Here is a 17,808-nt window from a genome sequence, read left to right as displayed (position 1 = left end):
AGCTGCAGAAACGCTGGCTCTGACATCCACACTGCTGTGCAAGTAACAGGGTGCAAAACGGGGGGGGGGGGGGGGGGGGCACAAGTGATTTTGTGCTAATTGATATATATATATATATATATATATATATCGCTAACCGGTCTGGGGCAGTCTTTTTACTCGCTTCAGTACCGGGATAGGCGCTGGGTTGTGAGCTGGCAGAACTCCCTCTGTGTCTCTCTAACAGGCTTTGCTGTGGGTCTGTCTCCTATAGCCCCAGTGTGGTTGTGGGTGTCGGTACGTGTGTGTCGACATGTCTGAGGCTGAGTGCTCTTCCCAGGAGGAGGCTGGAGTGGGGACAGAAAAGACTGTGAAAGTGCCCGTGTCGGCACCGCCAACGGATGATTGGTTAAATATGTTGAGTGTTTTGAATGCAAATGTGACTCGGTTGACTAAGAAATTACATAAATCTGAGTCTAAGAACCGGACATGGAGGAAATCCATGGAGGATGCATTGTCGCAAGCTCAGACCCCTTCGGGGTCACAGAAACGTGCATTTACCCAGATAGCAGATACAGATACCGACACTGACTCTGATTCCAGGGTCGACTATAGTGATGCCAGATTGAATCCTAAACTGGGTAAGAGCATTCAGTACATGATGCAAATGTGACTCGGTTGTCTAAGAGGTTTGATAAATCTGAGTCTAAGAACCGGACATGGAGAAAATCCATGGAGGATGCATTGTCACAAGCTCAGACCCCTTCGAGGTCACAGAAACGTGCTTTTACCCAGATAGCAGATACAGACTGATTCCAGTGTCGACTATAGTGATGCCAGAATGAATCCAAACCTGGCTAAGAGCATTCAGTATATGATTGTGGCAATAAAAGAAGTGTTGCATATAACAGAGGACCCTGCTGTTCCTGATACTAGGGTCTGTATGTATAAAGGAAAGAAATCTGAGGTAACGTTTCCTCCCTCATGAACTATACGCTCTTTTTGAAAAGGCTTGGGAAAATCCTGACAAGAAGATACAGTTTCCCTAAAGAATTCCAGTGGCATATCCGTTTCCTTTTGGGGACAGGGAAAAGTGGGAGTCAACCCCCACGGTAGACAAAGCTTTATCGCGTCTATCCAAAAAGGTGGCGCTTCCGTCTCCTGACACGGTAGCCCTAAAGGATCCTGTGGATCGTAAGCAGGAAAATACACTAAAATCCATTTATGTCACTACGGGTTCGCTACTCAGGCCTGTCGTTGCTTCGGCATGGGTGAGTAGCGTTATTGAAAAGTGGGCAGATAACTTGTCATCTGAGGTAGATACCCTAGACAGGGATAATGTGCTTTTGACTCTGGGTCATATCAGGGATGCTGCAGCATATTTAAAAGAAGCTGTAAGGGATATTGGCCTTTTGGGATCAAGGGCCAATGCCATGGCAGTCTCAGCAAGGAGAGCATTCTGGATTCATCAATGGAATGCTGATGCTGACTCTAAGAAGGCGATGGAGTCGTTACCATTTAACAGTAGAGTCTTGTTTGGTGACGGCCTCACTGACCTGGTATCTACGGCTACCGCGGGTAAGTCGTCATTTTTACCTTATGTTCCTGCACAACAGAAGAAAATGCCCCACTATCAGATGCAGTCCTTTCGGCCCAATAAATACAAGAAAGGACGAGGGTCCTCCTTCCTTCCTGCGAGAGGAAGGGGAAAAAGGTCACCGGCTGTGGCACGTTCCCAAGAGCAGAAGTCCTCTCCGGCTTCTACCAAATCCACCGCATGATGCTGGGGCTCCTCTGCGGGAGTTCGCACCAGTGGGGGCACGTCTGAGGCTCTTCAGTCAGGTCTGGGTGCACTCGGACCTGGATCCTTGGATATTAGAAATAGTAGACCAAGGGTACAAATTAGAGTTTCAGGACGTGCCCCCTCACCGATTTTTAAAATCGGCCTTGCCAGTTTCTCTTCCAGAAAGAGAGGTTGTATGCGCTGCGATACTAAAGCTGTGTCAAAATCAAGTCATTGTCACGGTACCCCCATCACAACAGGGGGAGGGTTTTTATTTGAGTCTGTTCGTGGTACCAAAGCCAGATGGCTCGGTCAGACCGATTCTGAACCTAAAATCTCTCAACTTCTTTCTAAAAAAAATTCAAATTCAAGATGGAATCTCTCCGAGCAGTGATCTCCAGTCTGGAGGAGGGCGATTTTATGGTGTCGGTCGACATAAAGGATGCCTACTTACACGTTCCCATATATCTTCCACATCAGGCATACCTGAGGTTTGCTGTTCAGGATTGTCATTACCAATTCCAGACGTTGCCGTTTGGTCTGTCCACGGCTCCGAGGATTTTCACCAAGGTTATGGCGGAAATGATGGTTCTCCTGCGCAAGCAGGGAGTCACAATTATCCCGTACTTGGACGATCTCCTGATAAAGGCGAGATCCAAGGAGCAATTTCTGAAAAACATTGCACTCTCTCTGACGATTCTGCAACAACATGGTTGGCTCCTAAACTTGCCAAAATCACAGTTGGTTCCGACGACACGGTTGTCGTTCCTGGGTATGATTCTGGATACAGAATTACAGAGTTTTTTTCTTCCAGTGGAAAAGGCTCTGGAAATACAGAACATGGTAAAAAAGATTCTGAAACCGGCAAGAGTGTCGATTCTTCAATGCACTCGGTTGCTGGGGAAGATGGTGGCGGCCTACGAGGCCAATCAGTATGGCAGGTTCCATGCCAGGGTGTTTCAGTGGGACCTGCTGGACAAGTGGTCTGGGTCTCACCTGGACATGAACTGGAAAATATTCCTATCTTCCAGGACCAGGATCTCCCTTCTGTGGTGGCTGCACAGTTCTCACCTTCTGGAGGGCCGCAGGTTCGGGATTCAGGATTGGATCCTGGTGACCACAGATGCAAGTCTCTGAGGCTGGGGATCAGTCACACAGAGGAGATATTTTCAGGGAAAATGGTCAAGCCAGGAAGCTTGTCTGCACATGAACATTCTGGAATTAATGGCCATTTACAACGGCATTCTGCAAGCGGATCATCTTCTTCGCGGTCTGCCCGTTTTGATTCAGTCAGACAACATAACAGCAGTGGCGTACATAAACCGCCAGGGCGGAACAAGAAGCAGAGCGGCAATGGACGAGGCCACGAGAATTCTTCGCTGGGCGTAGAGAAACATGCAAGCGCTCTGTCAGCGGTCTTCATTCCAGGAGTGGACAACTGGGAAGCAGACTTTCTCAGCAGACACGATCTCCATCCAGGAGAGTGGGGTCTTCATCAAGAGGTCTTTGCAGAAGTGACAAGTCGTTGGGGAATTCCTCAAATAGACATGATGGCGTCCCGCCTCAACAAGAAACTTCAGAGATATTGTTCCAGTTCAAGGGACCCTCAAGCGATGACGGTGGACGCCCTAGTGACACCGTGGGTGTTTCCGTCGGTATATGTGTTACCTCCACTTCCACTCATTCCAAAGGTGATAAAGATGATAAGAAGAACAAGGGTTCAGGCGATACTCATTGTTCCAAACTGGCCAAGAGGGCTTGGTATCCCGATCTTCAGAAATTACTCATAGAAGATCCCTGGCCTCTTCCTCTACGAGAGGACCTGTTGCAACAAGGACTGTGCGTGTATCAAGACTTACCGCGGCTGCGTTTGACGGCATGGCGGTTGAGCGCCAAATCCTAGCCCGGAAGGGTATTCCCAATGAAGTCATTCCCACACTTCTTCAGGCTAAAAAAAAAGAAGTAACGGCAAAGCATTACCACCGTATTTGGAGGAAATATGTGTCTTGGTGTGAATCCAAGAAGGCCCCTACGGAGGAATTTCAGCTGGGGCGTTTGCTCCATTTTTTGCAAGCTGGCGTGGATGTGGGCCTAAAGTTGGGCTCAATTAAAGTGCAAATTTCGGCCTTTTCGATTTTCTTTCAGAAAGAATTGGCCTCCCTTCCAGAAGTTCAGACCTTCGTGAAAGGCGTACTACACATCCAACCTCCCTTTGTGCCCCCAGTGGTGCATTGGGATCTGAATGTGTTGTTGCAGTTCCTGCAATCTCATTGGTTTGAACCTTTGCGTAAGGTTGAGTTAAAGTTCCTTACTTGGAAAGTAGTCATGTTGTTGGCCTTGACTTCTGCAAGCTGGGTATCTGAATTGGCGGCTTTGTCTCACAAAAGCCCCTATTTAATCTTCCATGCTGATAGGGCGGAGTTGAGAACTCGTCAGCAATTTTTGCCAAAGGTGGTTTCATCGTTTCACGTAAACCAGCCTATTGTGGTGCCTGTGGCTACAGACGCTTTGGCGGAATCGAAGTCTCTCGATGTGGTCAGAGCTTTGAAAATATATGTCGCCAGAACTGCTCAAATTAGGAAAACAGAGGCTCTGTTTGTCCTGTGGGCTCCCAACAAGATTGGGGCTTCTGCTTCCAAGCAGACTATTGCACGTTGGATCTGTACTACGATTCAGCAAGCTCACTCTACGGCAGGATTGCCGTTACCAAAATCTGTGAAGGCCCATTCTACCAGAAAGATGGGCTCATCCTGGGCGGCTGCCCGAGGGGTCTCGGCATTACAACTTTGCCGAGCGGCTACTTGGTCGGGATCAAACACCTTTGCGAAGTTTTACAAGTTTGATACCCTGGCTGAGGAGGACCTCTTGTTTGGTCAATCGGTGCTGCAGAGTCATCCGCATTCTCTCGCGCGTTCTAGAGCTTTGGTATAAACCCCATGGTTCTTGAAGCATCCCCAGCATCCTCTAGGACGTATGAGAAAATAGGATTTTAATACCTACCGGTAAATCCTTTTCTCGTAGTCCGTAGAGGATGCTGGGCGCCCGTCCCAGTGCGGGCTGTATCTGCAGTTTGGTTGTAGTTACGCTCATGTTGAGTTAAGTTCAGTCAGTCTGTGGCTGATGTTATTCATGCCGTTGCATGCGTTGTTGTTGAATGCCATGTTGTACGGCGTGTTTTGAGGTGTGAGCTGATATGTATCTCACCTTAGTTTAAAAACGTTAAATAAATCCTTTTCCTCTAAATGTCCGTCTCCCTGGGCACAGTTCCTATAACTGGAGTCTGGAGGAGGGGCATAGAGGGAGGAGCCAGTTCACACCCATTTAAAGTCTTAAAGTGCCCATGTCTCCTGCGAATCCCGTCTATACCCCATGGTTCTTGAAGCATCCCCAGCATCCTCTACGGACTAAGAGAAAAGGATTTACCTGTAGGTATTAAAATCCTATTATTATTTTTTTACAGTTTTCTACATTTTTACAACTTTTGCTGCATTTACTATCCATGTCACAAACTATTACCTTCAGTAACTTTGCCCGAAGCGTGGCGAGCGAAGTGAGCCTGCCAGGGGACGCATTTTAACAAATTGGGGGGAAAAATGTACTAAGACGCAAAGCAACACCCCACATTTTCTTTGTTTGTCGACCTTTTGACACTGTCAACCTTTTACTGTCGACCTAATGACTGTCTATCTCCTGTATCACACCTCTCCTTGTGGCAGGCTCAGGAATAAGGCATTGTTCAGGACCTAGCTGCAGTTAGGGAAGGATGGCAGTGGCTACTAGGCTTTGTGGCATCACTGGTATACGTACAGAGGCATATAGATAGGCCTTCCTGTGTTTTATTCGGGTTAAGTATGGGATGCTGGCGGTCACATGACAGACACCGGCATCCTAAATTGAGAATGCCGACAGGGGATGGGGTAATTATTTGACCTATCCCCTAACTCGCCTGGGGTGTCTGCTAGGGCTAAGGCACCAGGGGTGAAGCTAGGGCTAAGACTCCGGGAGGTGGTGGCTACAGATAACCCCCCCACCCCCAGAATGCCTAATCCTAACACCACTAACTGTGACCCAATACTTACTTAGGGATGTTGGTGGTCGGTTTTCCGACGCCGGGATTCCCGTTGTATAGTGACAGCGAGGTCCTATCATGTTATAAAGTGAAAGCATGGTATCTAAAAGTTAGTGGATAAAAAAAAATGTGAACACTGCTATAAGATGTCCTAATAAGGTGTTGGCAACCACATGCCTGTGTGATCTTTAGTAAACTAATGCTGAGATGGTGCAGAGCCACAAAGATGCCGCTCCTCTGACACCTGATATATGGTGGTGGAAAATTATGTTACAGGCATCGTTCCAGAATATCTCGTAACTGTATGGGTTGGTTTATAACTGATGTTGGAGAAGGACATACAGGGTCATGGTCATGTAGCCACTGAGTTCCCACATGTGCTGTGCAGATTTGGGCATTGTCACTTTCATTAGCACCCTTCCCCTTAGGGAAGAAATGCTGCAAATGCTTGCCCCACAGACTAGAACTATAGTAGTAATCAATTGACCTGCACTTGCTTGGTCCTTTTACCTTGCACATAATAATACATACTAAATGGAGATCACAATTGATGAAGTATGCGCAGTATGTGTGAGGTATGGCTTATGTGCCCACTGTTGCCCTTTGTTGACTTCAGTATATTCAGTCATTCTCATCACTGATGCTCCTGCCAAATAATCCCTTACCTTACAGCTGTGCTGCCCACTCAGGACATCCCAGCTTCTTATACATGACTCTGACCATGCCAGGATGTTATTGGCTTAATTAACGTATGAGGCATACCTGTGTGGAAGCCATTTCATCTTGCTTCTTATTTATGTAACACTTACTAACACTTTAACCTCTCACTAGTGTGATGCTTGGGGCAGTTGTCCTGTGATGTCTTGGGGGAGGGGGTTCCCGTGCAATGGACTTGAACCTTAGTGTTAGGAACACACCAGATGAGGTCACCTGGTCACGGTTGGTGGGTCCACTTATTTTTGGCCAAAAACTGTGCTAAGCAACTCACATTTTCTCTATGTTAGATTGCAGCGTTTATTATAATTATTCCGATTAGTATTGCTTAGGACTATAGAGTGTGCACCTGTATTTTCTTTTTTTCTGTGTGGATCTGCCATAAACAAAATGAACAAGTGGAAAATATCCTTGCGGTAAAAAGGTGATTGTCACTCATTGATGTCCACTAAAAAAGGTCAGTTTCATTGCACCTAAAGTTAACCCCCATATTTAACCCGTGTTAAGCATCTATTGGCTAAATATATTTGGCCTATAGTATCAATCCTACCACAGTCCACAATACAGAGAGAGAAGAATTTGTTTTATAGAATAACTTCATTTCTAACACTTAAAGCAATATAAATTAAATGGATTTGTTACAGCTTCCATGTTATTTAATATTAATCCATGATCGGATAATAGTGGCAAATACTAACATAATATTCAGCTATCAACATTTTGATTGTGAAGTAAAACATACATTATGCAAAAAAAAAATCGCTTTTTCAGTCTTAATGCATTTTATAGATTCATTATACCTCCCGTATTTTCAGTTAAGTCACGGGGGATTGCTCAGCACTTCCAGCATCCTAGCCGGTCCCCATCCTGTATTCCTCCCATAAGCAATCATGTGATTGTTTCATCCATCGTGGCTCTTGCACCACTGCTCTGCCCTGAGCGGGACATACTTTCTCAAACCAGTATAGGTGGGGGTTATGGCTTAAATTCTTTATTTACTAGTACCTTTTGTATAAAGTTAGAAGACCCCTGTAAAGGTCACAAAAATATAATTTTATAGGGAAAGGTGTTAGCTTGAGCCTTGGAACATTTAACATCTGCTAGTTTAGGTCCCAAAAACTATAAATAATGATAATTGTAAAAGCTCTCTGATTTGCACTTTTATCCAGTTGATTCTTCATCTGTAATTTGATATCGGCAGTATTTAATTAGTGTTGGATCCTCTCTGACGGAGAGGATCCGACACTTCAGTATTCATTTTGCAGGCATTTCCGACAGGTTTTAGCCCTTTTTCGACAATGCCAATCCAACTTTTTTTTAAGTTAATGGGGCTAAAAACCTGTCAGAAACGCCCGCAAATTCGATAAAATACATGAATCTGCGGCTAATTCGTCGATCCTCGTGTTTACCAACAAGACTGAATTTCCAACAAGTCAGAAAAATGGCAACAGGCTTGAATAGGTTGAATCCAGATTCAACCTAAAAAAGTTGGAAAATTGCTGTTTTTCCGACTTGTTGGATTAATTGAATAAATAGACCCCATAAGTAAAAGATGATACAGAGCCTGATTCAGAGATGGACTTAATGTCGTAGTTTTGCACATTGGTGCGGTTTCAGAGAGGTAAGTTTTTGCAGAGTAAGTGACCGGTGTGCATTCAATGGGTGGAATTCAATGGTTTGAAAAGTCGGTTGGGTGTCCGTATTTTCCTGTCTATTAGATAGGAAAAAACAGACACCCAACTGACTTTTCAAAGAATTGAATACTCCTCAATGTCTTCACACTCGAGCAGAGGATGTGAGATGCCTCCAGTAATTGTCTCAGTACAAATCCTGGCAGCTGCGCCAATTACATATTTTTGCACAGCCGCTGTGTACTAAATTGCAGCTGCGTCAGCATTGGTGTACATTTCTGAATCTGGCCTGCAGGTAATCACTGCAACAGCTCTTAATTCAGTGATATGAAAGGCATTATAAAAAAAATGCCCATTAGCCTTCATGTATTGTTCTATATACTTACAGAGTGATATTCTGTATTTCAACATTTAATTTGTTGAGAACTGTGCTCTTTTTATTGTACTGTCTCTTACTATTGCTAGCAATCTATAACTTACTCTTTGGCTTGCAGGAAAATTAAAGTGTGGGACCTTGTGGCTGCTTTAGATCCTCGCGCTCCCGCTGGGACACTTTGTCTGCGGACACTTGTGGTAACTATACAGAGATTTGTTGTGTTTTGTTCCTCAAAAACATTTAGGCATTACAACATGCTGGAATCGCAGAGAAATAGTTTGCTTATTTAATAACACAGGAGTAGTTTGATTGTTTAGCAGGCAACACGTTCTGCACAGTAGTTGCATGCGGATTACAACAACAGTTAAAGAAAACAAATGTACTGTACACACTTGTGTAGATGTTTAACACATTTCCATAATATTTACATTAATAGTATGATTTCATATTGTTTTAATGGAGCTTGTATTGAATCCTACAGTTACTTCACTGTGTAATAGAATAATAGTAATTTGATTTTTAAACTGTTCTGATTTGAAACAGTTATTGGTAATAGTTATTATTCATAGACTGCAAGCTGAAAATGTGTTTTCAGTTTGCAGAGGCAATCCTATTGTATAAGTAATGAGCCAGTATTTATAATATTGGACTAGATTTATCTTAAGCGTGGCAAGAGATAAAGTACCGGCAAATCGGTTTCTTTCATTTTACAGGCTGTATTTGAAAAAAATTACACTTAGGAGCTGATTGGTACTTTATCTCTCTCCAAGCTGTGATAAATCTCCTCCATAGTCTGTCAATATTAGTGACCCTTCAGCCGGCCAATTCACTAACGTCTTCACTGAGACCCAGAAAGGTTGAAGGAATTGTGCAGGTAAAATAATTACAGAACAATATTTAGTTCTCTCTTCCTCTTGGTCTACTTTATGAACGCTTTACAAAACAAAGTTTTCTGTTCTAATTTTGCCATAAGTACATCTCCAGTAATTGTACAGTATCACTGCTTTTAGCTAAATTCACTACTGGGGAAAATAGTAATACAATGCAGTGGGAATAGTACAACAATTATATAACGTACAGATTATAAATTCTATTATGCATTTAAAAAAATGTATTATACAATAATGTGCCCCCTGTATTTAGTTTAACAGAGTGACAGAAATTGACTGAATTTCTTAATAAGGAGTGCCATGAAAAAAAATGTGATACTTAAGGGCGCCGTGGCTCAAAATAGTTTGGGAACCACTGATTGAGACCATACTTAAATATCTTTTAAACACCACGGTAATATAGATTTTTATAAATTCATACAATAAATTAGGTTCTTGTGGCCTGATGCAGGTTTATTAGCAAACCAAAAGAGCACACAACTGGGAAAAGCCATGTTGCACTGCAGTTGGGGCAGATGTAACATGTGCAGATATAACTTGTGCAGACAGAGTTAGATTTGGGTGGGTTATATTATTTCTGTGCAGGGTAAATACTGGCGGCTTTATTTTTACACTGCTATTTAGATTTCAGTTTGAACGCACCCCTCCCAAATCGAATCTCTCATGTTATATCTTTTTCTAGGAAAACACTGTAGCGTAGCATTTCGTATGCAGATACAGCCGCACACAGAATATAGGCATGCAGCATATCATTTTAATCAACAAAAGCTGCTTGTGCGTCATATTCGCTTCATTTTGTGAATAAGATGCATTTTTATGGAAAAAGTCACATAAAGAAAAAGACACTCAGCGCTACCAAGTCATGTCATGACCTGACTAAAAGGGCTGTTTAACATGCTGTGAGGCTAGATGTAAGTGGACACATCTGTATAATAACTTCTACAAATATTACAAGAAAGTCTGTGGGCATTATCTTTTTCTATGGATTATAATTCATGTTTGCCAACTGCAATAATCTGTTCTTTGTGAGAAGCCCATAGAAGAGACAGGTGGCAGCTAATAGCATAATTTCTGTCATTAGACCCCGTCCCCTTGTGGTATAATGCAGCTAATTGAAACTGTATGAACGGGGGGTGTGGCCAAACTGACATCACAGAATCGCATTTTATATTGCCCTCCACCCCTTCCCATCACCACAGTTCTGCAATTTACTGTATTATTCCCCCAATCCTTCCCACTTCACTAGGCAGTGCGTGGGATGTGGGAAGGACCAGCCACTCTCCTAGGAGCCAGAGGACACCCCAAAAAATTTGGGATGTATGTTATGAATAAAAATAGGTTATATTTAGGCCTCACCTGTGTATTATGCAGTTATACACAAAGATTAATCTAGTTTTCCATTATAATCAGTACCTTCTTGCTGTATGTAATAAAATGTCCTATAAAAAGTACTGAAAAGCATAATGTCAGTATCCTGTCCTAAAAGGATTTCCTACAGCCATGTATATATTTTTGATTTGCCGTTTAGCTTGTACTGCAAAAGAGACTATGATACTTAGCGCAAGGAAGGGGCCGCTACAAAGCTTCATTTCTGCATGTTTAGTAACTGGCATGAAGCATAGTCCTCTTAATTTGTTTCTGAAGTTGATGTGAAACAAGATCTGTGTAATTGCTGCCTCATCCAGACACCATTATTTTCCCTCTTGGCAAAATTTCACTGCGGCCTGTTAAATAGAAGCACACTTAAAAGGTTCGGAGCTGTGGTTTGTGTATGGTTGTGACCACGGGAGATCAGAATTTAGAGAGCTACCATTATGGCCGTCCAAAATTAATCTTGGCTTAGTACCAGAAATGCAATAGCCTCCTATAGCTTCTCTTCAAATTGCAAGCAGTAGGAGAAGGTTCATAGTTCAAGGCTGTTGATTGCAGACTCATTTATCTTGGCTTTGAAGTCTGTAAGACATTACGATGTCTGCCTGAATCAATGCGATAATGCTAGGACTTTGTTTCACAGCATATAATGTACAAGACTGCAGATTATAGTGACGTGAAAGGTATAAAGAGGATTTTGGGTCGCAATATCATAGAGCAGGTCTGCCACTACTATTTTATTTTAAATACTAATAAAATTGGACCAACACAGTTATTTTTTATTACAATTTATTAACAAAAAAAATTCTCCCAAAAAGAAATGTGAAAAAATCAATAGAACAGTCTGTTATATTCTCTGTACTGTGCTACAGATTTCTTCTTATGCCATGCCCACGTAGGAAGCAGTATAACAAGGGACTGGGTAACGATGACATACAGATGTGTCCTCTTATGTCTTTGCTCCGTGCACTACAGGTTGCGTTACACATAACATGTGAGTGCCGTGTGACCCAGTAGCACCAAGCATCCTTTTTTTGTGTTTTTTCCAGTGGAAATGCATCTTAGACACAAAGTAATGTGAATAGACGCACAAGCAGCAATTTTTAAGTTTGAAATATGTTTTCACATTTATTTATTTAGAGAACCAACGTCCTTGTTACAAAATAATTACTTGATGTTACTGTAGTTAGCGATTTTAAAACATGTAGCAATTGTAATGTGGTTCATGACACACATTTTGCTAATACAGAAACACAGGTCAAAAATTGCTTCATTATAATGGAAACATTTCTTTTTTAGAAACTGTTTTTTTTTGGGGGGGGGGGCATTGAGGGGTATTATACCGTATACGAGCTAAATGCCCTAATATTTATCAGCTATAAAAAAAACTGCTCATAAAATCTTGTGATCAATGAGCTTTTAGCTTTTAAAGACAGCAGCAGTTAGAGGCGTATAAGATAAGGACTCTTTGGATACAACGTGGTCTGGTCTTACCATGATAAAAGTTACTAATGAATCTTCTTATTTTACACTTCTGTTATTCAACTGTTTGTACTGAGCTCATGTAACAAGTGTGAGGGCTTTAACGCATCTTTTTACATTCTTCTTCTTTATGTAGCGCCAACATATCACTCAGTGCAGTACAAAGGGATTGTGTATTTCCAGGGGAGTTTACTATCTACCACAGCCACACAAACGTGCACTAGGACCGAGCAGCACCCTAATTAGATTTAAATCCTCCAAGGTTCTGCAATCTTAACTGCTAAGCCCTCATGTCACCCTATAGCAATGGTTCTCAAACTCTGCCCTCAGGACACCAAACAGTTTAACGGTCACCTGGGGATGTTTAAATTGTGACAGTTGATAACACACCTGTGGCCAGCCAGGTGCTTTGGAAACAGTTGGGGATCCTGAGGACTGGGGAAGAGAGACACATAGTTAATACTGTATATACAGATGTAGCCACTCTCATCTATGCCACAATGCGTACGCATGGGCATGCACATCGCGGCATAGTGCAAAGAGGCCTGGCTGCGACTGGTCGCAACCAGCATTCGCTCCATAGACTTTTATGTGAACACGTGCATACGCACACGCAAGCGGGCACTCTTGCTGCGTCTTTGCTACATCGCGGGAACGATGAGCGTGGCTACATCTGTAGCTGAGCACAGGTGTGCTACCAACTGTCACTATTTAAAGATCCACAGGTGATCTGTAAACTGCTTGGGGTTCTGAGGACCAATTTCGAGAACCACTGTTCTATAGAATAAATAGCAAGTTATAAAAGGGATATTGTTTTATTTTTTATATAAATTTTTCTGGAATTTCCAACAACAATAAAAGCGTAGGCGATACAAAAAAGAAAATTAGGAGGGGAAACAAAAACAGGTTATGGCCTATAAAGACATCAAAGTAACATCTAACAAATACATTGTCAGCCTCCATCCAGGTTCTGGAGCCCCAATATAAGATCCTATCCAGATGGTATCGGTGCCCAGTGCATATTCATCGGATGTTTCTGACATTATCGGATCTCTGATGGCGATGTAACCAGGAGCGGGGTTCTCCACTCCATATCTGGTGGTCATGCTCGGAACTGACAGACTACTGGCAGACAATCAGAAGGTTATCAATGATAATCCCTGGTCTCTCATTGCCAGATACTCCAGAGTTTTGGTTACTCAATCTCATGGAGATGCCCATGTCACAGTTCAAAAATTCATTACTCAGACACTTGATGAATGCTGCAAGGGCAACCGTGCCGTGTTTCTGGAGATTAGACCGATACATGCTAATGAAAGACCTTACATCCTAATCAAAGTTGTCCTCCTCTGCTTTTACTACCACCTGGTACCCATGGTTACGCTTTACAGAGACCCCTGATTACACTTTTTATACTGCTGTCATCCCTCCCCATCCTGTTATGACCTCTTAGATGACACAGGTTTCTATTCTTTCTTATTTTCTTTTGACTTTCTTGTCTTTCCTATTCTTCTTGCCTTTCTCTTCTACTTTTATATTGATAGTGACTTATTTTGATGTTGTATATGGGCGGCACAATGGAATGGCTTGCCTCTGTGATATTTTAAATATGTATTATCATATTGTATTTTGGGATATACTTATGTCCTATCTCCTCGATATTTATGATTTCTGATGTTATATCACAGTTGCTTTATCTAAACTGTTTGTATGTTTTGCTGTCGTGTTTCAATAAAATCTGATTGCGAAAAAAAAACCACATTGTCAGCAATATAACAGAACAATGAGACATCTTAGCAGAAAGAGAAAGAGCCACCTAACAGGATATCAATACGGAAAGAAAAAAAAAGGCCAAAAGAAAGGGAAAACATTTTTAATATTTTAGCTACATTTTTTATTTTATTCAAAACACCCACCCTGTTACAAGTGATATGTTGTACTATTTTATCTGTATATGATTTTATAACCTTGTCTGTCTTTTTATCAGGAACATTCAGGAAGAGTTTTTCGCCTACAGTTTGATGAGTTCCAGATAGTCAGCAGCTCTCATGATGACACTATCCTCATCTGGGACTTTCTAAATGACCCAGAAGCACTTGCGGAGTCCAATCGTTCTCCTTCTAGAACATACACATACATCTCAAGATAAACCACACTTTATAGTACCTCACAATTACAAAGGTAAGACTGGCTTGCTTGCTGTATGCCATCCATGAGCCACACCACCATTTTCTGTCGCTGTGGGGTTATGCCTTGTACTCTGGGAGCTGCTGGACGGGATGCATTCAATATCCCGGCTGTCAGGATCTCGGCGCTCAGCATACCAGCGCCGGGATACCGACACCAATGCCCCATCTTGGGGTGTCCATGACACCCCTGGAAGGAGAATCAATAGCCCACCATTCCCGCAGTGTGGCTAGCGCAGCATGCCCGCAAGGGGCTCTTTTGCGCTCGCCCCGCTGCCGGCATCCCTCGGTCAGAATTCTGACCACCGGGATGACGGGCGCTAGTATATTGACACCAACTCCTGCTGAACGAGCCCCCAGTCTCTCTCCTGTGAAATGATTACATGCACAAAGCATCTATTCATTTATGCTAAGCAGAGCAGCAAGTGACAGGTTCCTCCCAAACCCCTTCCCCACCGCGGGTTACCGCAGCCCACAGGTGGGACGGCAGGACAGTGTCTGAAAAACAGGACTGTCCCATCAAATCCGGACAGTTGGGGGAGGTATGCAGTAATCTGGGATTTAAATAGGCAGAGCCAAAGTGTGGGTTAAAAATAATGAATTTCAAATTTGTTTTTATATACTTTGTTTGACTTGATTGCTGGATTATGTAGTCTGATAATGTTCTTCTTTGCTCTAATGCAGGATTTATATGGAAAATCTAGTAACTGAATCATCTGTGAATGTCGGGAAAATAAACTATTAACTTGACCAGTATTTGAGGAAGAAGAAAGAGCTGCTGGCACACCCTGGAATAACGTGGTCAGACAACTGGAAGCAGCCCGGCCCTATCTGCACAGCGGATGACTGGAGTGCTGAAATCTGAAGATCATTTTCTTTTACTTTATTTATTTTCTTGAACTCCTTCGTTGCTACAGGGGATGCTGCTTATTACGTAGCTGGAAGCTTGCACACTCCTGTGTCAGTGACTGAGATAACGTTTAACAAACTGCTGCAATGTAAGAAGCAAAGACTTAACCAATCACAGATCCTTTAAATACAGTATATTTAAATGTCTTGCCAGAGTGTCTGTTGCTTTGCTGTAAGCAGAAGAACAATTCCTTTGATGTCCCGTACTCACACTGCCTTCAGATGTGGTTAAGTTTGGAAACTCGCTGAACTTTTGCAAGTATTCGTGAAGTGCTGAGCGGATATAGGGTTATTTTCTTTATTAAGAATAATTAAGACGCGCATAGTGAAATATAATAACCTTTTTTTACCCTAGTAAGCATGGGAGATTTTCTTTTTTTAAATTATTGTTTTTCTATTTTTTTTTTTTCTTTTTCATTCTTCATTGTTTGCTTGTATATTTTTTTTTGTTGCTTTCAAGTGCTGTAGCATCTTCTATAGATCTATATGGACCATTAAAAGTTTTTAGAGTAAAAAGAAATGGATTAGAAATCTCATTATCTCATAAGAAGACAAACACTTGTAAAACTCCTCATAATTTTCATTTGCGATGTTAGAAAAGGATTATTTAAGATTTTATTTCCCGATTTGTATTATGTAGTATGTAGGCTGTTCTTTTATTTAATTTTTTTTGTAGACCACCACAAAACAGGAATCACATCTCATACTTCTGACATACATACTTGCTTACTTCGGCAGTTTCCTCTCTAGAGAAGCCCTGGTATTACTCTCCCCATTCTGCCCACTTCACTAGGAATTGGTAAGGATGCGGGAGGGATGCCCACTCCTCTGGGGGTGTGAGGGACTGGCCAAACAATCGTGAGTCTCCTGCAGGTTTCGGGAGAGTAAGTAAGTATGCAAGGAATAATTAATCCATGGGAAGATTCAGTTCTTGAATTTCCTACATTTTTAGCCCCTCAAAAGACTTTTTCAGCGGAGATGTAAATGAATAGAGTACAATATGGAAATACACACACATGCAATTATTGCATCACATTTATTGTGTTCTGATGTTTTGTTACTCCATGTGTAAAGAGTTTTCTCTTACGTCCTAGAGGATGCTGGGGACCACATTAGTACCATGTTGTATAGACGGGTCCCTTGGGAGCCATGGGCACTTTAAGAGTTGAATAGTGTTGGCTGGCTCCTCCCTCTATACCCCTCCTACCAGACTCAGTTTAGAAAATGTGCCCGGTGGAGCCGGTCATAGCTAGGGGAGCTCCTAGGAGTTCTTTTAGTTTTAGTTTTATTTTTTTAAAGAGTTACTGTAGGTACAGGGAGACTACTGGCAACAGCCTCCCTGCTTCGTGGGACTTAGGGGGGGAGTAGGATCCAACCCTAGAGGTTAATGGCCCCTATCTCCGCTGACAGGCCACTGAGTTAGCCCCCAAGGCGACCGCTCACTCCCGCAGCATGCCGCTACCGCCTAACAGAGTCAGAAGATCGAGGTGGTGAGAAGGACGCCGGTGTCCCCGATAAGCGGGTCACCGGCGAGAATGGCGGCACAAGGGTGGGAGCGCAGCGCTATAAGGCTGCACTCCGACGGGCTCAGAGGTACAGTGTACGGCGCTGTGAGGGGAGCCCTGGGCCAGCGCAGTACCCTAAACACTGGTCACTATTGCTATCAGGGACTCTGTACTGCTACTAGCCACCATTACCTCAGGCCAGTATAATCTCCAGAAGTGCGGGAAGACGCGCCACTACAGGGGGCGGAGCTCCTCCTCAGAGCGGATCCAGCACTCACCAGCGCCATTTTCTCCCTGCAGATCACAGATCAGAGACGCTGACAGAGAGCGCTGACCCTCCACATAACTCCAGCTATCCTGTGCGGTACCAGGGGGTTATAGAAGGGGGGGGAGTGTGTTTATTCACATTATAGTACTGTGTAGTCTATTAAGGTTACTCAGTCAGCGCCAGGCTTTTATTATATAACTGCCTACTGGCGCTCTGTGTGTGCTGGCTCCTTAACTCTGTGTCTCTCTGAAGGTACTTGGGGGAAACTGTCTGACATTTTCCTGTGTGTGTGTATGTAATATATCTCACATTACCATGTCTAGGGACTTTGTATCTTGTGCTGCAGAGTGTGTATCTTCTTCAGAAGAGTCTATTCCTTGTACTCAGGAATGCAATATACTGTCTCAGCCTTCTGAATCCGAACCCCAATAGGTGGCTTCTATTGAATGATATCCCAGATTTCATCTAGGATAGCTCATAATGAGATGGAAACACAGGTTTTAAAAAAATCTGTAGAGGTTTTGTCGTTTTCTGCTCCCACTACCTCATCAAAATCCACTGGTATATGCCCAAAAAAGCGTGCCCTTGCCCAGATTATGCAGGTCGACACGAATACCGACTCTGATACGGGTGATAGGGATATAC

The 17,808-nt window shown here is 43.0% G+C and overlaps 1 protein-coding gene across 5 annotated transcripts in view; it reads left to right on the top strand.

Annotated features, from left to right (window-relative positions):
- Window positions 1-15,878, top strand: part of BTRC (beta-transducin repeat containing E3 ubiquitin protein ligase) — a 410,877-nt gene extending 394,999 nt beyond the window's left edge. For all 5 annotated transcript variants that reach the window (XM_063961896.1, XM_063961897.1, XM_063961895.1 and 2 more), the window contains 3 exons: window positions 8,671-8,749; window positions 14,283-14,476; window positions 15,166-15,878. In XM_063961896.1, coding sequence (XP_063817966.1) covers window positions 8,671-8,749; window positions 14,283-14,444 — 241 coding nt within the window. In that variant the 3' untranslated portion in view covers window positions 14,445-14,476; window positions 15,166-15,878. The remainder of the gene's footprint in view (window positions 1-8,670; window positions 8,750-14,282; window positions 14,477-15,165) is intronic.
- Window positions 15,879-17,808: the final 1,930 nt, after the last annotated feature.

Source organism: Pseudophryne corroboree, chromosome 3 (genome assembly GCF_028390025.1).
Source record: "Pseudophryne corroboree isolate aPseCor3 chromosome 3, aPseCor3.hap2, whole genome shotgun sequence".
NCBI lineage: Eukaryota > Metazoa > Chordata > Amphibia > Anura > Myobatrachidae > Pseudophryne > Pseudophryne corroboree.
This window is presented reverse-complemented; position numbering and strand designations above follow the sequence as displayed.